We start from the raw sequence: 24,681 nt of genomic DNA, 5'->3' as shown, positions 1-24,681 counted from the left end.
TTCCATTATCATGCATTTTCCGAAGAATATGATGTCTGAAACAAATTACTGTCATTATTTATTGACTATATCTTCAATAATTTAAAAAAAAAAAACAAATGTTGTGAGAAGCAAACCAAAAGTATGAGGCAAAATCATCAACATTTTGCAAAACCAGGGGCATTTGAGAGCTATGCTGTAAAGCCAAATGGCAGAAAATGTAGTATCATATGGTTTGGGAAACAGAAACTCTCACACACCAAACCCATAAATGATATGGCCCTTTAAACAAGCACTGTCATTAATAATGAACTATCCTTTATTCACTGCATTTCTACTATAATCTGGAAAGCTTTCTATCTAACCAGATGATTACTAATGGGATCTCCACTAAACAGGAAGAAAATTATTCCCCTCCACTCCTTCCTTACCAGGCTAAGAGTGGAATTAATTGTGCCCTTCATCAGGTAATTGTCCATACACCTAACCCAACTTGTAAATCCCAGTGGGTATGAGTTCAGTATGCTACCTATAGTGTCTAATAGTCTTGTCTTCCTTCTCTTTCTTCTGTCGACTTCTATGTGACAAACTATGCCCTTTGGGGCCCGTTTTTTTTAATTAAAAATTAACCAAAAAAAAAAAAAATTTTTTATTAATTTTATAAAAAAAAATTTTTTTGGGGGGTGTGTGTGTGTGTGTTTGTTTTATTGAAAAATATCTTTTTTTTGTTTTGTTATTAAATTAAAATTTTGCAAATTTTTTAAAATTAAATTTTTATATTATAATATTTTTTTTTTGAGGGGGTTTTAGACCCAAAAATTTTGTCCCCCTTGACTGCTTGATAAAATTTACTGAAAATATTTTCTGACTTATTTCCGACATTTAAATTTTTTTGGGGGCCCTTTATGTGTTGCTTTGTAAAAAAAATTAATTTTGTGATGTTGTTCCAGAGTATTTTAAAGTAGGTTGTAGGGTTTAAAGTTTTTTCTTTTCATTGTTATGGGGGTATTAAATAATTTGGGTGTTTTTTTTTTCCCATATGGGGTGTGGTTTTAACAAAATTTTTCTTTTCCCCCTTTTTTTGGGGGAGTATTTAATTGGGGGGGGAGAAATTGGGGTTGGGGTTAAATAGTTTGTTTTAATTGTTTGTCTCTTTTTAAAGGAAATAATAGTTTTAAATTTGGGAAATTAGTTTTTGTTTTTTAAATGGTTTTCGGGGAAGATTTGATTTTAAAAAAGTATTTTGTGTGGGGTGTTGGTTGTGTTGTTTGGTTTGGGTGTGGGAAATTTATAAATTTTTTTAAAAAAATTTTTTGTTGTTTTGTTTTTTTTTTTTTTTTTTTATATATATATATATAAAAATATATTATATTATATATTATATATATATATTTTTATATATTATAATATAATATATATATTTAAAAAATTTTAAAAAAAAATATTTAATATATTTAAAACATAATTTAAAAATTTAAAAAAAAATTTAATAATTTTAAATTATAAAAATTTAAGCACAGGAAAAAAAGTTTAACTCATATGAAAAGCCGGAATTAAAGAAAAGAAAAAAAAAAATTTTTTTAGAAGGGAAAGTTATTAGGAAAGGTTCGTTCCCGATTCTAAACCCAAAAAAAAAAGTTACTTCCAATGAAGGAAAATCTGATGATCAGAAGGGAAAAAGGGATTTAAAAAAAGGGTTTTGGTCATGTTTCTTTTGGGAAAATAAAACCAGTTTTTCCCCATTTAAACCCAAAACCAATTTAATTCAATTATTTTTTTCATTTTTAAAATTTATTAAGCCCAAAGCTTTTTTTTGTGGAAACATTAACCCCCAACCATTCAGAACCAAAAAAAAAATTATACACCCCCAAAAAAAAATATATAAAAATTAATAAACAAACAGAAATTTTTTTAATGAAATTAATTCTAAAAATTCCGTAATATCACCCAGTAAAAAAATTTTTAAAAAAAAAAAAATAAAAAAAATCAAGAAATCTTTTAAAAGAAATAATTACACCTCCCAAAATAAGTTTTTAAATTTAAATAATTGTAAAAATTTAAAAATTCACTTTGCTGTAAAAAAAAGGTTCTTTTTCCAAAAACAAAAAAAATTCAATTAAGGTTTTTTTTAACCCGTGTTATTTGTTTTTTATTCTTTTCCCATTTCCCGTATCCACCCCCCCAGACAGTTGGTCCCTTTACTCCTCCCCGGGGCCAATCCTATAACATGGGTTTTTTTTTTTAGTTTTTTCTGTCCCAACTCCCAAAGCAAACCCAAAACCTTTCCAAACAGGGGGGCCCTGGGGGTCCCTGTTTTGGGAACTTTTTTCCTGGGCTACCCAAAAAAACAGGGGGCGCCCCTGTCCTATCCCCGCAAAAGAAAAAGTTTCTCCCCAGCAGTTTCCCCGTCCCCGAAAATAAATGACCCCTTTTTTGTCTTCCCCCGCCAGGCCCAAAATTGCCTGCCCCCAATAAACATTTTGGGGGCAAGTTAGGTTTTACCTTTTTCCCGTCTTGCTAAAGAATTCACAAAATGAAAATTTTAATTTGTTTACAATATGGGTTTTTTGGTTGTCCAAAGTAAACCATTTTAAATCCCAAATAAGGGAGTTTTTTTTTTAACAGTTTTCTTTGATAAAAATACAAAAATATTTTTGTTTATTTTTTCTTTTAACTATTTTGGGATGGGGGGGGATAACAAATTAAAAAAAATTTTTCTTTGGGCATTTTGTTTAATTTCTCAGGGTTTTTATTTTGAGGAATGCCTTACCAGATATAATTTTTTAAAATTCTCCATGCTGATATAGTTTCAACCAAAAATTTTTTAAAAAAATTTTTTTCCATATATAAATTTCTGAGGGAAAATGAATATTGAAAGGGTAAAAGTGTAAAAAATTATTGCTTCATTCTACTGATAAATTTGTAGTGATAAAATTTTTTTTTATTTTTGCCTCCTAAAAAAATTGTTTAGGGCTGTAGGGAATTGTAAAGAAGATTTTTTTTTGGAGTCATTACTTCATTGTTTTTTAAGATAATTTTTTTAGGGTATTTTTGGGTTTTTTTTATGGATTGGGGTGAGATTTGGAAAAGGGTTGTACCAGACATTGTCAAAAAACAAAGAAAAATTAAATTTAATTTCCCCAATTGCATTTGTTAAGGCATTTGGGTTGAAAAAAAAACCAAACTTTATGTTAAGACTAAAAAAGAGATGGACTAGAAGGGGTTTTACACTAAGAAGGAAAAATTAGGATAATTTCACCCTTTGACTGTTGAAAAAAAACCCTTTTAATACAATGGGTACTTTCAACTCCATTATTAAGGGGTTTAATTAAGAAAACTTTAAACTGTAAATTTTAGGGAAAGAATATAATTTTTTTGTGTTTTGTTGGTGTTTTTGTTGGTTTTTAAATTATATAATTTTTTTATAATTAATATGTTTGTAAATTATATATTTTTAAATAAAAAAATTTTATTTTTGTTTTTTTTTTTTTTTTTTTTTATTTTTTTATATATATTATAAATATATATATTTTTTTAAAATTTTTTATATATATATATATATATATATATATATATATAATATAATATAATTAATTAATTTATAATATTTTTATAATTAAATTTAAAATTTTTAAAGTGTAGGAATGCCTTTTTTTTTTTCCCTTATTAATTTTAAATTAATTAAATAAATAATTTGATAAGAAAAAGTTTGAAGTTTAACTGTTTAAATTTCTTTTAGTGACAATTAGGGTTAAAACCTGGGGGTCCTTATAAAAGGAATAAATGTTAACTGATTTAATAAGTGGGCAAAGGGAATAAAATAATTTTTTTAAAGAAGAGACATGCTAAAAGTTATAAATGGTTTCCTTTTTTATATATTTAAAAAAAAACAAAGGAATAAAAAAACATGGGACTACAAAATAAAATGTTATAATGTAATAATTTGTTGGTGGAAAAAAAACACTTTAAGAGAAAATGTTAAATTCAGCATTAGGCATTTCCTGGAAAACTATACATTAAAATAAAACAAATGCATTTTGGTTGAAATCTATTTGCTACCTTACCAATGATCAAAATTAGCTTATTAATGTACTCAACTTTTTTTCTGTTTAGTCCAGTGGACCACTTAAGAGGAGCAACAGCAGTTGTGGTGATGAAAATTCACAGGACCAAATTAAAGGAACATTTTATCCTGGGGATCCTTATACATTAGAAGAAGAATATGATGGTGATCTGAATTTTACAACAGAGCTTACTAGCAGGCAAGGGACTGGCAATGTTGGCTGGGAGAGTATGAGATTAAGGAAGAAAGACGTAAGAGGGTCACTGAGTTCTGAAGTATTTTCTGATGATATCAGTAATGTTTACAAATTGTCTGACTCTCTTTCATCTAGCTGCTTTTCTTTACAAAGAGTATTTTATCAGCCCCAGACTCTACCAGTAATGTCTGTAGATGTGAAAAATGAAGCACCAGACATAGGAAAAAGCAGGAAAGATCTCCATTATAGCACAAGAGACAATACTACTAGTACTGTGCAAGCAGTACTATCAAAAAATGTGAATAAAACCGGTGAACTAGTGTGGAAGAAACAGACCAGTACTGAAAGAGAAAATGCAATAATTCATGGGAACATCCGGATGCCATATACTTCGGAAAAGAAAATGTTCATGGTGTATCTTTGTGGAGGATACAAAGGTAATGAAGCAGCATATTCTCTTCTATACAAAGAACGTTTGAAACTCAGTCATAGATATGAGTATGTGTGTGCATACATGTCTTTGTGACAGACATAGAATGTATGTGTGTGTGTGTATGTGTCTGTGTGCAGATATGGATTAGCTATAGATATTTTTATATACATAAATATATATATATATATATATATATATATATATGTATATATATATATATATATATATATATATATATACATATTTTATATAGAGAGAGAAAGATATAAATGTGTATGTATTTATGTGGATTCATTTAGAATCTCACGAATTCCAAAACATCGAATTTCATATGAGCGAGAGACCATATGATTGATGTTTCTGAATATTGAAATTCGAAACAAATGAAAAAAAAAACAATTTAAATGTTTCTGCAGGTGGGCAGCCCTCCTGTAACCCCCTACTTAAATATTCTAACTCCGAGATCACAATACAGCGAGGAATAGGGAAATCTCCTATTCTGCGCTGTATTCAGATCTCTCTGCTGGGATTCTGAAAGTTCGATGACATAGTCTCGCCATATGAAATTTGATCTTTCAGGATTTCGCATTAAGTGTTAGTTATGTATATAAAATATCCATAGCTAATCCATATCTGCACACAAGTACACACACACACACAGCACACACACACACACACACACACACACACACACACACACTCCACACATATGTGCTCATATTCTTTATTTGTTAGATGTTGGTATGTTAGGTTTATGTTTTGGGCAAAAAAGGGGAAATTTGTGCTTGTGTTGTGTGTGTGGTTTTGGACAGGGGATGTGTTTTGTTTGTTGATTGTTGTTAATGTGGTGTGTGCAGTGTATGCGGTTTCGTGTTTGTGTACCGTCTGATTACGTTGTCGGTGTTCTGGGGTTTCGATTATGTCAGGTAGAACCATATATATATATATATATATATATATATATATATATATATATATATATACATATTTTATATAGAGAGAGAAAGATATAAATGTGTATGTATTTATGTGGATTCACTTCAGAATCTCGCAATTCCAAAACATCGAATTTCATATGACCGAGAGACCATATGATTGATGTTTCTGAATATTGAAATTCCGAAACAAATAAAAAAAAAAAAAAACAATTTAAATGTTTCTGCAGGTGGGCAGCCCTCCTGTACCCCCTCCACACCCCCACTACTTAAATATTCTAACTCCGAGATCACAATACAGCGAGGAAAAGGGAAATCTCCTATTCTGCGCTGTATGCAGATCTCCGTTCACAATGCTGGGATTCTGAAAGTTCGATGACATAGTCTCGGCCATATGAAATTTGATCTTTCAGGATTTCGGCATTGTGAAGTGTTCCCATTTATGTATATAAAAATATCCATAGCTAATCCATATATGCACACAAGTACACACACACACACACACACACACACACACACACACACACACACACACACACACACATATGTAAACAGCTCATATTCTTTATTTTGAATCCATAGCATGTTGGCAGCTATTTTCTTGTCACAGAACATCTAGTGTATTAATAGTTTTGAGTACAGGAATTATTGAAAGGAACAGTGTTGAACATTGTGTTTTGGTGCGGAAATGTGTGTGTTAACTGCAGTTGAGATAGAGAGTGTGTAGGAACTGTTTGTAGGCTAACAAGAGTAAGGGCTAGGGAATGGGATAGATTTTGTGTTGTGCTTTTGTGGTATTGCATATTAAATTTGTCTGCATGTCTTGTTTAGTGGTATTGTTAGAGAAAGGACTTTTAGTAAGGTAATATGTAGGGTTGGGGTGAAGAGCGGGGGTTGGGTTTTGGTTAGTATATATATATATATATATATATATATATATATAACTAGGATGTTTTGGTCTCTGATGTCGTTTGATGTCATTGTTACTTTTTTTTGAGGTTCAGTATTTATTTTAACTATACCTTACAGAATCATATGTGTGTAGGTGGACAGCACACTCTAAATTGGCTGTAAATGTGAGTGCAAGAGGCTGTGTGTGGTATGTATGTGTGAGAGAGAGAGCGAGAGCAAACACTTCTGATTTAAGTCCTTTTGTTCAGAAGCATAGCTATTTCAACTAGTGCCTGTGCTGGCACCACAAACACTTCAAGTGAAGAGCAGAAAAAAAATAAATAAAAAGTCTTCTCCTTATACTGGCACACCAGCCAGGTTGCCACATATACAACAACCCCCCCCCCTCTCAGCCAGTCAGATCCTTGTTCAGCTCCCTGCCTCTGACCATCCTTCCTCTAATTATGTTAGTGAAAAAAATCTTTATTCCCTGCACAGAGCACTACAGCATGCAGGTTTTAGTTAACAAAATTTGAAAAAAATGAAACATCTTTTCTCTTTTAAACTGTAGCAAACTGATTACTATTTTACCAGTAATGTCTGTATATGTGAAAAATGAAACACCAAACACAGCAAAAGGCATTTGTTTCACTGCTTAAAAAAACATTTGCTATCTTTTAAACTGCAGCAAACTGTAGAAAGTGGTTTGCCACAGTTTATACTCTGCATGGAGTGCTACAGCACTCAGGATTTACTTTTAAAAAAGTTTTAAACTGTAACAAACTGCTTACTACAATATAGAAAGCAGTTGCTGCAGTTTATACTCTGCAAACAAAGAGTGGTACAGTGCCCAGGGTTTACTTTAGCAAAAAAAAAAAAAGAAATTAATGTTTATAGTAGCAAACTGCAACTGCTACAATTTAGACCACACACAGAGCGCTATAGTACTCAGGTTTGACTGCAAATGCAATACTGGCTTATAAAAGCTGGTATATATTAAAGCGTGATCAGGATTGGTTGATCGCACCCACCAGTCGTTTGCGACAGGGAAGTTCCCCCTTCAGCCTGCCCTAGGTATACTACTGCTTTACTTTTTTTAGGCTTGAGATGTCAGTCAGTGATAAATACCTCCAGTATAGCTGCAAAAGTAAATATCTGTCAGTAAGGTTGGTCATGTCTTCAGTCTTAAGGGAAGTGTTGTTAATTTGATCTTATGTACACCCGGGAGATTCCTAAGCTGTATAAGAACATAGGAACAGTAGTAAGCAAGTAATCACAGTAGTCATAAAATGCCTAGTTGTATACATCTTTCAGCAAACACACCTAAAAGTTCTTGCCACCCTTTGCAATCACACAGTAGTGCTCACCTACCAAATAGGTCAGAGACATACATGATAACCTTGGTGTAACTTTCTATCTACTCATCCAGTTTGCAAAGTAGGACTTTGTTTGACCTGTAGTGATACCTTAGTATATTGGCTGGTAATACACTGAGTTAAGGACCTGTCCATCCAGTGAGTCTTGTTTATTTGTTGGTATACATTTAAGTCCATAGTACATGTGTTTGTAGAACCACTGCTTTTGTGTTTTTTGTGTGTTTTTGTGTTTCCTTTTTTACTTAGTTATATGTAAGGACATGGCATCTAAATCCAAAAAGGTCATTATCCCACTGTACTCTGCCCTTATCAGACCAGTCATAGAATTCAGTGCTCCCTTTGGTATGTACCTGACCAGGCACATGTAGCAGCTAGAGCAACCTCAGAGGTTCCTTACAAAAAGAGTACATGACATAACCAACCTGCCTTATTCAGAACAACTTAAAGCCCTTTCCCTCTACTCAGTCTTCTATAGATTGCTGAGGGGAGATCTGTGTCTGGCTCACAATGCATCTGCAAATCCGCAAACCTCACACTTATGAATCTCCTGCATAGTCATACGTCAGACAATACCAGAAATAGAAGGAATAGGGATCTGAATTTTGTCTGTGACTTAACAGAGCATGCTGGAGAGACAGATATGTATTCCGGAGACTGCTCCTCTTGTTGAACAGGCTTCCTAATCATGTGAAGCTGAGTTTGTCTGTTACCCAATTTATTCTCAATAATGGACTATATTTAGAACTCATACTACTACAAAATGATGTCCTATACAAAATATATGTGAAATGTAATACGTATGTATTATAGTATAGTATATTATTATCATATAAACCAATATACAGGTGTGTTACTAATGATAATACCACTAGTGGAAAGTTTTATTAAAAGATTTTTAGTGTGATGTTTGTTGATGTCCTTTATCACTAATCTCTACCTGGTCTATGATAGCAAACTTGAAACTGTGTTGTCTTTAACTCTCAGTTTTGCCTATATAAAAGGCTGAGCATTTTGTACAGGTAGCTATATAAACTATGCGTTGTGTGTTGCAATTCCCATTTTTGCAAATTATAGTAGTGACTAGTTCCTCTTCTTCCATATTCCATTATTCTCTTTATATTGCTTCCCATTTTGAATACTGTACAGATGTTTGTTCCTACTATATTACCAATTGCTCCAGAAGTATTGATTAATGGCCAATGTTTTTTGAGTATTTCAATAATTACAGTAGAAAAAGGATTATATGTAATCACACATACTTTACTATTCCTTTCGTCGTTTTTGTTAAGTGACACATTACTGATCCCCAATAATGGAGTATACTTATGTCCCCATTGGGCTTGTACATATGAAGTAACGTTCTCTAACAATTTCTTGGGATATCCGTGATCCAGGAATAATTTTGTTACTTTTCCCAACTCATTTGTCATAATTTCCATAGTGGAAGACATTCTTGCTGCTCTTATGCTCTGTCCCTTGACTATATTTTTGAAAATGTGTGAAGGATGACAACTACTGAAGTGTATAGAATCGTTGGAGAACGTAGGCTTCCTGTATATCCTTGATGTAAAACCTGTTCCCTGTTTGTGTAATCCATCCCCAGATAGCAATACCTTCTTTATATAATAATGAAGTAAATCTCAGAAATTGTGTAGTATGGTTGAGATATTCCATAAACGAGGGGATCAATTCTTGGGGTCCTGTCCAGATAATGAAAGTATAGTCTGATGTACTGATAGAACTGGCTGGGGAATATGTATAGGTTCTCCCACTCGAGCATAACCAAGTTGGCAAAATATGAGCACACAACTCCTCTCCATGGCTACCTCGAGTTTGTCTGAAAAAAAAGGGAGACACAAAAAATGCCTTATGTAAACACATTGTAGAAAAGGGGACGGAACACAGTTTCAAGTTTGCTATCATAGACCAGGTAGAGATTAGTGATAAAGGAGGGAACTGGAAGACATACCTGTCCTGGATAGAAAGCAAATGGCAAATATGTACTGATGCTACCACATCCCCTGGTATAAATGACCATATTAGTGTCAAACCCTTTCTCGAATTAAATTAGTACTGCACATCAACAAACATCACACTAAAAATCTTTTAATAAAACTTTCCACTAGTGGTATTATCATTAGTAACACACTTCTGTATATTGGTTTATACTTGATAATAATATACTATACTATAATACATACATTACATTTCTACATATATTTTAGGTATAGTTTTATTTATGAGTACTAATATGTGTATAGGCATTTTAGAATGACCAATCTATTTATGGTTAGATATCACTTTATGTATATAAATTGTAGTCTAACATCTTTTTGATATATATATAACATGTGCAAGATGAACGCAAAAGCATTCGGAATATGGATTTTATTTTATTTTATTTATAAGTGTAAATAAGGTGACATCATTTTGTAGTAGTATGAGTTCTAAATATAGTCCATTATTAAGGTGTTATGTCGTTTTAAAACAGAGAGTCTTTTAATTAATTAAATTTTGGCGCCTAAAAGTTTTTAAATTCAATGAAATGCAGGAGCACAATGGTTCTGATGAAATCTGCGGTGTGGCAGATGAAAGCGCTTAACCCTTTTTAAGAGCTCCAGTGTAACTGGCTTTTTATGTGAATAAAAAACATCGTTTTATTGGTATCCGAAGTCTCGAGTGTTGGGGAGTCTGTTATCTGTTGTACTTGGATTGTGTTACCCAATTTATGCTCAACCTAGACCAGTGGATGGGTAATAGTAAATTTACAACAAGTCTGGCACCCACGTCCCTTATGGACAGAGGTAGCTTATAAATGCCTGGCTTTCATTGATCTGTTTGGATACAGGCTGTCAGTATTCTTTCTGAAAAACTTGGCAAGGCTTAGAATGCCCCCCCCCCCCATCATTAGTCTAGTAAAAATCTGTAAGTCTATGAATCTATAAGTAGTAGGTCAAATTGGATTGTGTCTTTCATGGCTTGAAAGGTGAGACACTGCTCATATTAGAGCAACAAGTAGGCTACTGAGTTTAAGCAGAGTTATACTAATCTGTCAAGATAGTTGAAAGTATTTAGGCCTTTAATTTGTTTGCTTAAAAACCATAGGGGTCTTCCCATTTGAGCTAAATGCTTGAATTAGTACATAACAAAGGGAGCACTGCATTCAATGATGGGTCTGGTAAGGGAAGAGTGTAGTGGTACGATGATTTATTTAAATCTTGAATATATTCTCTTGGAAGTTAACTGGGCTACATAGAAGCATTTCTGCACTATGGTGGAAGCATGACTGAATGACAGAAATTTGTCCATGTAAGTAAGCAGGTCTCTTATGACCATCTCTGAAGATTAGTACCATTTATAACATATAAGATGGGGCAGCTTTTTTTGCTGAATGCTACTATGCTGCACTTTGCATTTAATTTGACATCATTTTCTGCACACCAGATATTTGCATTTTCCACCACTTTTTGAAGAAGTTTAGTATCAGCAGATAAAAGTGCCCAACTACATTCATTCGCAACGATGGTCAACTGCACTTCAAGGATATTGGCTGTGATGTCTGCAAAATAAATGCCAAACAGGAGAGTGCCTAGCAGTGATCCCCATGGTACACCACTTGGTACAATTTTATATTCAGAGAGGGTACCAGTAACTTTTAAAACTTGGGCTCTATTGAGTAGCCAATTTGCATTCCAATGGGCAACATAGGAGTTTGTGTTAAGCATGTCTAATTTTTCAGTAAGGCTGCCATTGAAAATAATGTCAAAAGCCTTGGCCAGGTCAAGATGGGTAGCATCATATCTTTCTCTCTCAGCCATACCAAATTCCTCTGTTTTTACCGGTTTTGAGTGCAAAATAATGGGGTGCCATGAATTCCCAAGTGGCCCTTTAATTTCCAATTTTTTCACATTTGTTTTTAAATACAACTTTAAATTTATGTCTGACATCACCACGCATCACCAGGGTAAAGGGGCATGGCTGATCACATCAGCAGTGCCTGACTGCCTGTCTGACTGTCGGAGGCATGGGAGATTTCAACAAATTAAAAAACAACAACTTCAGTTGTTAACAGCTACCGACTTGGGGGCAGCTTGTGGGGAACTCTGACTTTAACTGGACATAATTTATGGTTAGTTAAGCTGTAACAATGGCAGTAACTTTCTTCCTCTTGTCAGTCAGCTGTGTATAGCTGGAGTAATGAAGGTAGGTTGCTACTTGTCTGTTAGAATGATCTGCTCAGAGACTTCAATGCTATCTTTTCCCAGAAAGGTATGCATCTTCTCTATTGTTTATGCTGAACTCTGTATGTGTGGTTACTGCTTTATACACAGAAAGCAATAGAGTAGGAAATTTGTCAGTTTTATTTCATCCAGTTATATGAGGGGATCAATTTATTTTGTATTTCAAGCTGTACTTTAAGTCTTTATTTATTTAAAATTTATTTATTTGACATTTGTTTAATGGGATGGTCAACTGAGTCTACAGAACCTGTTTTCAGCGGAGGCCTGGGGAGAAAAGTTCCACATACAGTACTATACAAATACATTATTTGGCTAAAATTAGGGGAAAATAAAAGTTTGTTTACAGAAACAATTTGCGAACAAATCCAGATAGACTGCTAGTGACAACACTAATTAAACTGTTTAGTCCAAGAAGAGCTTCCTGAACTTTACATTCCTTTGCTGAGGAACACAGGGATGTATCGTCTGTCTTGCGCAGGTATAGCAGATTGGCTAGTGGACACTTTGTTACCATACCCATTGGCAATATAGGCACCCTAGAAAGACAAGTCAAGCTCAGATTAGTATTTGCTGCAGCTGTTGGGTGCAGTTGTGCCTTCTAATACTGTTGTGTTTTTCCCAAATGACAAGCAGTATTCACAGGGGTGGAAGAGAAATTGAATGCCAACTTTGTGAAATTAGTCTTTGTTCACCAAAGGACCTCTAAACACAGCCGGCACTGAATAGCCACTGCCTTAATGGTGTAGTTTCTTTTTGAAATCACAGCTCAAGTGTTTCCACTGCACGCCTTACTTGGGTTTGAGAAGTACAGATGCTTAGCAGGAATTGTGCAGTTAAAATATTGTATATGGCTTTTACGTTAATTTTTTGTAGGGTGTAGCGTGGTATATACCAGTGGTGCTCAAATATCTGACACAGCAACATTTTGGTCAATCAAAGGCACTAACTTCCTAATTTCAAGCTTTTAAGATAAATAAAAACTAAGGAAACCAGCAAAGATAGTGAATGTGTCCCCTTTGATGTATGGTCATTATGTTACTAGCATTCTCATTATAGTCTTCCACTACATCATTGTAAGGTATGTGCTGCATCTTAATGTATTTACGATATATGTATCAGCATAATGGGTATTTTCGTAATAGAAATGAGAATATTTTCTATCTAAATCCATACATATAAGTGTAATGTCATCTGCTCATTTTTTTAAATGCATGAATTATCAAGGAGCAGAAATGTAGTGGCCAGGAATTTACAAAATGTGCTCTAGGAGTCAAGTGGCATGCCCTGAAATCCACTCTGTACCTGTTCATGGCAGTCAGTCTAGCAATACTAGATAGTTGCTTGTGTTTCAGTGCAGGGCCTACTGATCAACTAGGATAGTGTGTCATGCATCTTTGTGACAAGCCCCTGTACAGCAAAATGGTTGCCAGTCCCACAGAGGTGTGCATTCAGACAACCTTCTGAACAACATTAGAGTATCCAATCCAGCACCAAATGTCACATATATCCACTTACGTCTGTGACATTCAGTCTCTTTGTACTCCAACACTATGCAAAAGTAACATTGTAACAAGTATGGATTGCCTTTAAGAGTGCTTCGCATAAGTAAATGCTTCTGTCATTTTGGCACTGTCCATTATAATTACTTTGTAAACTGGTAGCACTGACAGTCTTACTACTTCACAGTTTTTTACATTACTATTTCAGGTAGTGACCATAGAAGAAAATATCACAAACAACAGTAACACTAAACACAGTAACCAAAACCCATGCTTCTCAAAACAGCAGTGTTGCATTCACACCAGTTACAAGTCAACAATAGTGGCTATGTTTGCAGGAGAGTTCTAGGCTGAACTGCACAACCTTCTGGTGTAACCCTTTACTACTGTTGATGAGTTGTCTTGATATCCAGTGATAATGTCAAAATATCAGGTGCCAAGATAACTCACTTCTCCCATATTTGTTTCCATTCTATTTAAAAAAAAGTGCCATTGTCACATTCGGAATGCTTTAGGGATACATATTTTATTAACATAATTAATGTACTAAAGAAATAATTACCCACAAAGTTTTAAAGAGAATCAAAATGACATAAGATGGCAATTAACTTATTAGTATGTCATCCCCTTTTCATCCCTGCTGCATAGTGACAGGTCGTCATACCCAGCCAGTCTGTGGCCTGTTAGTAGGTGTCCTTCGCAATGATATCAATTGTTTAGCTATAACTTGTGACAGTGATTATAACTCGGTCCTAAGCATTCAGCTTCTACAGATCAATTATGTTTTGACAGCCATGATGTTTGTTTACCTCTGATCACTTCAGGGAAACCAGATAACATTTTCACTTAGCAATGTTTGAATCATGTTGGGTAGAAAGCAACTGTTATTTTTTGAAAGGAAAAAGTCAGACAGTGAGGCACTACACGTAGTAGTTGGAGAGCTAGCATTAAATGGAGTGGCAGTAGCTGTATTGCATGTGTTTTGAGAAATTAGTATCTCTTTGACAAGTGAAATGTTCCCTCCATTGAATCTTTGCTTCTGTGGCACATTGGAAAGGGTTCTTGTTGATAGTTTCTTTGAGGCATTAAAATACATCAAACTTTGCTATCTGCAAATGTGGTGTAATATATAAAAGGAGGTTCCTGTTGGTATAGGTAGTTCTACAAAAAGCCAAACCCTAATGGCACTTACTTGATATTGTCTGTGCACACTGAGGCAGAAAACAATATACTATTGTTTCTGTAAGTGAGCCTGTACACAGTTATTCCTAAGTTAGACAAATGTTTATTAATAGAAAAAATTCCCCCCAAAAAACATCATAACAGCATTAGATATTGTTAAAGGACAGTGGAAAACTGGGAGACCATCAGACACCATTCTTACTCATTGTTAATTAAACTGGGAATATATGTGTGTGTGTGTGTGTGTGTGTGTGTGTGTGTGTGTGTGTGTGTGTGTGTGTGTGTGTGTGTGTGTGTGTGTGTGTGTGTGTGTGAGTGTGTCTGTGTCTGTGTGTCTGTGTGAGTGTGTCTGTGTGAGTGTGTGTGTGTGTTTGTGTGAGTGTGTCTGTGTGTCTGTGTGTCTGTGTGTGACTGGGTGTGGCTGTGTGTGTGTGTGTGTGTGTGTGTGTGTGTGTGTGTGTGTGTGTGTGTGTGTGTGTGTGAGTGTGTGTCTGTGTGTTTGTGTGTGTGTGTGTCTGTGTCTGTATGTGTGTGTGTGTGTGTATATATATATATATATATATATATATATATATATATAAGTGTGTGTGTGTGTGTGTGTGCGTGCGTATGTGTGCATGAGTGTATATACATCTACAACTGCTATTCACATTTTTGCACATGGGGTCAGTTATCACTTCAGCAGTGACAATTATCTAGAGTCAAGGTTCACACCTCTGGCTGACTGCAGACACACACACACACACACACACACACACACACACACACACACACACACACACACACACACACAATGATAGATAACATGAGATGCTTCCCCTAAATTGTTGTGCCAAAATTTGATGTCATTGTGTAAGAAATGCCAGTTATACTCATTTACTGACACAGTTATCCAGAAAAGTATGATCAGAATGAGTTCTCCTGTGACATTCTTAGCAGTTCGATAATACTCATTATAGAAATTGTTTGTACTGATAGTTACTGTCAATAAAACTTTTTTTATGGTCAGAGAGGGAAAACTTGTCATTTAAAGCTGTCAGCTTTTCCCTGACAGATAATGCAATAAACTTACTTTGTAGCCTTCGTCAGTATTCTGTGTATTGACATCGTTATTGGTCTGAGAGCATTTATAGTTGCTGTATGAGTTTATCTCTTTCCAGTTATATTATGGTTTGTTTGTGGTGGTACTCCTATACAATAGGCTTCTTTTATGCATATTCAGGGAGCCTTATTTTACAGACTTCATGAACAACTGGGTGACAAATTCAAGTTTATGGAAGAGATAGCAGGCTTCCTTTTTCAAGCGCCTACCCTTGGCTGAGTGGCTTTGGCATGTTAACGGTTTTATGTCCGATTTATCACAGATTTATAACTATTACCTCTTTTAGCAGGTTTGTCTTCTAAAATCAGAATAACCACTAAATACAGTGAGTGAATCATGATTACCAACTTCAGTTCAAGATGTTTGCACAGCATATTCTTTTCGTGAATGCATGTTTATCAATGCCTGAAAATAATCAGTCTAATTCATACCTCTCAACTTCCTAACAACTGGATAAAGCGTTAAATAATGTGGGGAGAGGGCAAATACCCAAAACTAGGGACAGATTTAAAATATTGTTCTTATAAACTTAGAGTGTTGTTAGAATAATGGGTTACTAGCAGTGAATTTTATTTTTATCAAAGAACAATGCATTTTAGTTTTATACATGTTCAACGTTTGATACAAGCTCAAGTGGTAATATAAATAAAACCAATATTGTCCTGGTTATATTTTGTGTTTAATATTTTGTCTGTTCTCCAATTTGAGTTTGAATGTTGGTATCTCACATTTCCACTGGGGTGGGTGGGGTTACAAAGTTATGTATACAAAGTTTGTTAATCAGCACCCAGATTTTTGGCTAGTTGTACCTACTTTTCATGGGCCTTTGTCCAGATTTATGATGATTTCAGGTTGAGAAGTCTGGGTAGCACAAATGGAGTGACCACTGTCCACAGCTTATGCAACCTTCTCAAAGAAACTTAATAGGTTCAGGCAACAGGACTTGCCCTTCACAAGTCAAACTGAGTGGGATTTAAATCAGTTAAGTTACATATGAATCTCCACTTTTAGGGTTTGCTGTTACATGTTTTAAAATACCGAACCCATAATTGTTAAAGCTGTGGCATGTCAAGGAATATTTGAACAGGGCATTATTGCGGTTGCCAGCCATTATTTGGTATTGATGTTCAGATATTCTGTAGTGGTGGAGACTTTAGATCGCAGATCGAAGAAAGAGAGTTAAGTTGGCAGATAAAGTTACATGCCACACAAATTCCAGGATTAAATAAGAATATTTCCTTGATGCCAATATTAAATAAAAAGGCTATCATTTAATAATAACAAAAAAAATAAATGGAAAAAATATGGCTTTTATGTTTATAGATAGCTTATATAAAGTCTTTATTAATTTTCACATATGATGGTTATAGTGTGGTAATATTATTGTGTTTCATAGGTTCATAGGTAGGTACTAGGCTATCAGCCCTGGGGCCTATATAAGCCTAGCTAAAAAGGTTCCCTGGCTTTCGCCACCCAAGAAAATTATTTTCCTGTGCCCCTGTTGAGCAGTGCCACAGAAGTGATCCCCAGGGTAAATTTTCTATTTCCCATTCAGTCAAGATTTTTCTTAAAGAAGGCTAATGAGCTGCTTTGCTTGACATGAATGGGTAGTTTGTTCCAGAGTATGGGAAGTCTAGGACAGGATTCTATCCCTCCAGCATGTTCTGTTCATTGCGGTGACAAGGTTTAGGTCCCTGGAGCGTGTGGTTTGGAGAGATTGGGATTTCTTTAAGTGTAGCATGTCCAACAGCTCTGGGTTTCACATATCTTTGTATGTTAGGCAGAGATCACCTCTGAGTAGGCGATATGTGATGGAGTAGAGCTGGAGTTTTTTGAGACGGTCTGTGTGTGGCATCTGTTTGATGCCAGTAATCCTGTTAGTGCGATATTTCTGTGGCCTTTCCAATTGTTGTAGGTGTCTTGTGAGATACATGCCAAATGGGCCATTGTACTCTATAATGGGTCTGATGAGGGATGAGTAGAGATGAACAATAACCTCCTTTTTTCTAGAGGAAACCCCTTTTGTGATGAGGTGTGCCATGTAGAAGGATTTCCTGACTACTGTGGCAATGTGGTTCTCAAAGGAGAGACTACTGTCCACCTGTGTCCCGAGGTCTCTTATCACACTTTTGGTGAGCTACCGCCTATGTGGTAGTTCATGGGTACCGAGTTTTTCCCAAAGGGGATGACAATGCACTTCTTGGCATTAAGCTTGATGCCATGACTTTGACACCAAGTATCTGTCGCTGGGAGGCCCTTTTTGTTTTTAGAACATGGTACCTTTAAAAGTTGGAAAGGTTGCTAATAGGTTACTTAATCACAATATATACGTGTTCAAAATTTTTACTGATTGATTCTGAGGAAGTCCTTGTGAGTGGGGATGAAAGAGCTCAATCGAGATTTTTATTTTTATTTTAAATAAGAATAAACGTGTGTTTTACAGAAGTTTACAGTGTTTTTCTCCAGCTGACAGCAGTGCTTCATTTTGGTCTGGTTAATAAAAAAAATAGTAATTTACTTCTTTAAGCATGACTGTTTAAAAGAGAAGACTAAATATTTTCTTTTTGTGTGGATATAATAACAATTTTTTTCTAGTGGTACCCCCGATGACTAGAACTGGTTAATTGTGTACACAGCGCTGTCTCTGGGCACCATTATAGAACCAAAGCTTTAACATTATATTTTAAAAGATATTACATTTAGTACCTGTGGGGCGGCCACAGTGGTGCAGCGGTTAGCGTTGCCACCTCACAGCAAGAGGTTTTCCGGTTCAATCCTCGGCTGGGGTACCTTCTGTGCGGAGTCTGCATGTCCTCCCTGTGGTCACGTGGGTTTCCTCCAGGTGCTTAGGTTTCCTCCCACATCCCAAAGACATGCTGTAGGTGGATTGGACACATTAAATTGGCCATAGGTGTGAGTGCGTGCATGTGTGTGCCTTCTGTGGAAGGTTGGGCAACTCGACACCGTAAAACTCCACTGCCAATCATGGGCGGACAGTCATGAGCGGACAGTGATCTGCTGTGGTGACCCCTAACTGGGAAAAGCCGAAAGAAGAAGAAGAAGATTACATTTAGTACCTGTATTGAGTTTAAATTCTACATTCTGCCATAAATTCTCAATATGTCTTTCCCATAGTTAGCTTGCACTTCTCTTTAACTGCTTCAGATTCCTTTTCATATTTTACAGTATCAAGTCTTTTCATGTCAACAACAATAAACAGTTCATTTTCAAATTTCTGTTCAGCAACATGCATATTCTTTTGAACACATTTGTTTTTCCATTTACACATTTTAGGGGAAATATACTTTTCTAGCACAGATTCTGCATGATTTAGTAAAAGCTAGACAGTGCCTTCTGTTACATATATTATAGCCAAATGTATTGCAAGGCATAAATAAAATTACACAATGTTTTTCCAGGCAGCCTCCTTAGATTGTCACATAGCTCTCCTTTAGGCACCCATTACTTTTACAACATATTCTGCCTTTATTTTTTCATTTTGCCTGTGATGACTCGCTTTTTATTTTACACGTCTTCTTTGCATCAGTTAATTCCTTTAACCATGTACTAGTAATTTCATTTGCTGTGCACATATTCTCAGCTTTCTTAATGTATTGCTCTTTGTTTCATAATTTATTTTGCTGTAAATTGTTCTCATTTTGTCAAATCAGCGTTTCAACTTCACAATCGTTGACTTTGTGCTTCATCACAGTATGTAGGCATCTATACTATCTGTTGGACCTTGTGATATTGTTAAAACAAATGTCTAAATATTGTAACTTCTGGGATGGTGGTAATTGCTTCATTTTTTTTTCTGAGTGTTAGCATTTTATCTTCTTCCTACTCAAGCAATGTAAGAGTTAAATACCTTTACGTCGTCTTCCTCAGCAACACACAGGAATGTAGCACATGGAATCTGTTCAGTAAGGGATACATTAAAGTTTCAAGTTTTCAGAAAATTTTCTTTTTCATGGTTGCAGTTGAGGCATAGTTCTACCATGATTTAAGATCCTGGAATTTGAAACACAGACTGTATTAAAGGAAAATATATTTATTCAGTTCTTCAGATGTGCTTCTTCAGTTTTTAGTTCACTACCCTGTCTCCATGTCATATTAGGTGGCTTAAGACACAACATACAAAGACAGCAAAAGTGGTCTAACCTCTAATAAGGGTTTATTCAGACTGATTTTTGTAGAATTTCTGTGTTCAACATAACATGGCAACCACTGTACCTAGCACATTAACCTTAAAAGGTATAAACTTCGGTACTAAAAGGCATGCTATGCCTCATGTATTGAGTCTCAATAGATCCTTACTTGTTATACCTGTTACACATTTGCAAGTCCAACTCACTCAAGGGATCACAATCACTTTTGCAACACAAATAAAACATGTTGGAGGGATATGTTTGTATCACACAGAATACCTCTTCTATGGCACTGTTTTCCGCAGCACATAAAGAGAAGCACTTCTTTTACTCTGGTAAATATCATTTGGATGGATGGATGATTGGATGGATGGGAAACCGCAAATTCACCCCTGGTTTAGCACTGTATGCCTCATGGATAGGGACAACAAATAAATGTCCCAACATATCCATGTTCTGGCTACCTTTAGAGTACTCATATACAAAATATAAGGGCTGAATACTAGTATGGGAATGTAAGGCTGAGCTCCTCATAGATCAATAGCCTAGTAATTATTTATGAACCTATGGACCTATGGATTTACCTTCCTGATTGTTTTAAATTGTATTTCCTATTTAATACATCAACATTTGTTTTAGTGCGTTTTAAATTTGTATTTTTTTAACACCTTTATTGAGCCATCATTCGTGAGTACTTTTCCCGTAAGCAATGAAACAAAGTGTATAAATATTGGCAAAAGTACCCATTTTAGAACATTTCAATGACAGAGGACCACTTGAACTGTTGTCATTATAATCTACAAATATCTATATTTGTCTACAAATGCATTGATGCTGCCCTTGACGAATAAATTACCTGTGTTACATTAAAAATAGTGTGCTGATGATATTACCTTAGCATTTCCTGGACTATATCAGCTATGCAGCAGGAAATGTCTGGCAAACAGTAACTACAGGTTTATAGTTACTAGGCATTCAGTCCTAGGGACCATTAAGAGCCTAGTACAGATTCCCTATTGCCCCAAATCACTGTCTGGTTAAGTGACTTGCTCAAGGTCACAAAGTAGACAAATGAAGGTAGAAAGATTCAAACCCTACACCCTTGGCACAGGAAGCAGCTCATTAACAAGTCAGAGATTTAGTTCTCTGCACTGATTCCCAGATAGAGTAATAGCTTTTAACAAAATTCAGAAATCCTTTACAATCCCATTTTGCAGAGAATACTGTATCGCAGTAATATGCAACAATGACTATATAATGGATGCTGAAGATCAGACAGTCCTGATCATTACTCCAAAGAATGCAGACCTGACCAATGTCAACCCCTTTGGGGTTACTGCAGGCTGTAAAGAAGGTACTGCATAACTATATTACTAAAATGCAGCTATCTTACATAATCTAGGCCTGTTAATGAATTAATTCATTCTTTTGTACAATGAATAAAGCAAAACAATTAAAGATAATATAACTGCTGTGGGACACTTACAGCTCATTTCTGACCTCCTTATGTCTTCCATGTCATTAAGAATAGCTTGCCCCACTGATATCACTCAGTACAGGTCTGACCTACCTGAATAGCTGATAATGCCATATTACTACAGCATGTTACCACAGCCAATAGACCCAGATTATGGTCAAATGGGGCCCTATGCATAGTAATGAACCAGGTCCCTACCAGCCATATCAGTTTCCCATCACTTGTCTGTCTCTCCCCAATTACCACAAGACGCTGTTCAAACCTGTCAGTGTGTATACTATTTTTTTTCTTTACTGTTACAGTTATCACAGAGATTTAGATTTCATTTAAAAAAAGCTGACAACCATTTTCTAAACAAAAGAAACTGTTCGCCTATTGAAAACAGTGTTAGCATGTGGAACAGTAAAGTTCTCTTTCTTGAAACTCACATTTAGCGAAATGCGTCAAGAAAATCATTAACTATGGGACTTGCTGAGATTCATAATCAAATGACATATAGCAAAGCATTAATTAGCAGCTATGGGAAATGTGCAGGAATTCAAAATTACAAATGTGTAACACATTTGCTAACATCCTGGGACTGCCCACTGGACACAGGTGTCCTCTTTCAGGAGCAGCACAGGAGTACTGTCTGGTGAGATAACCGGGTTAGAGTCATACAGAAGACAAAGGCTGAGGGAATCAAACCCTGTACTACAAGGAGCAGCACTTTAAAAACTCATAATCTTACTCATCTGAATAAAGTGCTAAACATAGTATTGTAGGTCAAATACAGTGCATTTTACACCTGTGTCCCTGCAAAGCAAGCTACATTAAAAGTGTATGTATAGTTAAAATATTACCTTTAAACTCATAAACTTTATGCTGTCCAATTTATCCACAGCTAAATAATTACATTTTGTCAACATTCAACAAGATAAAGAAACTGAGGATCATACTCAGAGAACATGTTTTATATACTAATGCTCCTGTTTACTACAATCGGTTTTCTTCATTTACACACTTGCTACTCTTGTGTATAGATAGTTACTAGACTTGCAGTTTACAGGATCATTGAGGAGTGTAGCCCAAATTTCTAGTTGCCCCCAAACGCTGTTCGATTAAGTGACTTACACAACAGGTAAGTGAGAGCTAAGGGAATCAAACCTCATACCACAGGAACTATAATTTACAACCTTAACCCTCTACACCAACTGTCAGGGCACAGTAACAAAAAAAAGGAGCAGAAGGGATCAAATCCAAACCCATGAGACAAGAAACAATAACATTAGCCCACTGCAGTAACTTATTAAATGGCAGTCTTGCAGTTGGTGCAGAGGATCAAGGTTCCAAACTAAGAGCTGCCTTCCATTCACAGGAGCTTGACACCAACAAGGGCAGCTGACAAAAACAAACACACACATGAACTTCTACCTCATAATCATGAGTGCCAGCCCAGCCGAAAGCTGCTGAAAGTTTTTTTTTTCCAGGCAAATCGAGTAGTGCAGTGAAGGCAAAGCAACAGTGAAAATGTATTTTCCAGGCAAAACTGAAACATGGAGGGCAGTGAAGCCAAAGCAGCATTCAAAGTGCAAAGGCAACACCCAGACATGCTAGCTCTGTCTGTGAGAGACAAGCTTCTGATTGGGTGGTGGGTGGGACTTCCTTAGACAGACAGCAACCTTTAACAATGACATAATTATTTTCAAAAAAATTATTATTTGCTCAAATGTAAATCTTATTGTTTTTTAATGGCCCCCCTGAAGCTCTGGGACTCTGGCAGCTGCCTGTTTTACCCCATTATAATCTGCCACTGGCTAGAACACTTACTTCTGTGGGGAGCTATCATCAGCCATTTATTCTTCCCCCTTCTGTTCCACTTCACTCCTCCAGCACACAAGCATCTAATTATTGTTGGGTCAGCTTGCTAATAGGGCTTCATCCCTCTGCGACATGGGGACAGGTCTCTTTAATGCCTTTGTCGGTTTACTCTCTTCTAATAATTCAGGGAATGCATCCCATTTGTCCATGAATCCCTGCAAAGTACTATTTTCTTTTCTCCATGATGATGTTTGTCTTTCCCACGCACTTTCTAATGTATGCCCTCTCTTAAGTATCTCTTTTATTTTGTCAGTTTAATTCTTTTGCTGATCCCTAGATGATTTCAGAAGTCAAATAATGTCCCCTTTCCTTTGTTTCCTAAAGGGAGTACAGTCCCCCAATCCAGTCTCTCTACATACATCCTCCTTTCCACTCATTTGATCATTGCAGTTGCTTCTTCCGAGCTTTCCAGCATCTTGTTTCCTTTTAGGTTCATAGGTAAATATTAAGCTATCAGTCTGCAGACCAGTACAAGCCTAGCCAGTAACCAAAGATAAGAATCAAACCCTGTACCACGTATCTGTAAGGTAAATACTTTAACCATTATGCCAAACCCTCTATCCAAAAAAAAAAACAATTTCCCTTTTCCTTAGATTCTTGGTTTCATGAGTTTATTGCTAATTATGAAGCTAGTTGCCTTAATAGGCCATTCTAATCCAAGCCAATGTCTCTTTCAAAGTTGAGAATCAAACACTGTACCTTGTGTCTGTGAGTAAAACACCTTAACCATAATACCAACCCACAATCATTTAATTATTAAGCTAACTGCCTTATTAAGCCATTCTAAGCCTTTCAATTTTCTCTTCCAATGGTGAGAATCAAACACTGTACCTTGTGTCTGTGAGTCAAACAGCTTAACCATAATACCAACTCACAATCATTAGGACCTTCAGGACAGGGTACAGTGTTCCATATGATGCTGTATTTATTGATTAACTTTCTTATTGTTAATCAGATCAGTGAAACGTCCTTCTCAGATCCTTTGCAATCATAATCCAGGCAACAGATGCAAGAGTAAAGGTAATTTATACGGGCATTTTTAGTACAGCCAGCATATATTTTAGGAAATAAGAACACTTGAAATTAATTGCACAGATATGGGAAAAACAGGTAAACTCCACTTATAGAGTGGGCAGATGTCAGTATTAAACCTTGGAGCAATGAGAAAGTGATTTTACCAGTGAACCCCCATGGTGCCTAGGAATATTTCTTAATACAGTCCAGCAGAAATAATGGCCAGTCTGGCTAGAGAATTTTGATTTGCTGGGGAAATCTTAGGTTGTAATAACAGGATGAAGT

General features: G+C 35.6%; 1 protein-coding gene across 1 annotated transcript in view; it reads left to right on the top strand.

Moving 5' to 3' along the window:
- LOC122794919 (NACHT and WD repeat domain-containing protein 2-like) overlaps positions 1-24,681 on the top strand; it is a 1,236,179-nt gene that overhangs the window by 178,480 nt on the left and 1,033,018 nt on the right. Inside the window, exon 5 of the mRNA XM_044063511.1 lies at positions 4,093-4,675. Coding sequence (XP_043919446.1) covers positions 4,093-4,675 — 583 coding nt within the window. The remainder of the gene's footprint in view (positions 1-4,092; positions 4,676-24,681) is intronic.

Source organism: Protopterus annectens, chromosome 2.part1, assembly GCF_019279795.1.
Source record: "Protopterus annectens isolate FY-2018-M chromosome 2.part1, PAN1.0, whole genome shotgun sequence".
Taxonomy (NCBI): domain Eukaryota; kingdom Metazoa; phylum Chordata; order Ceratodontiformes; family Protopteridae; genus Protopterus; species Protopterus annectens.
This window is presented reverse-complemented; position numbering and strand designations above follow the sequence as displayed.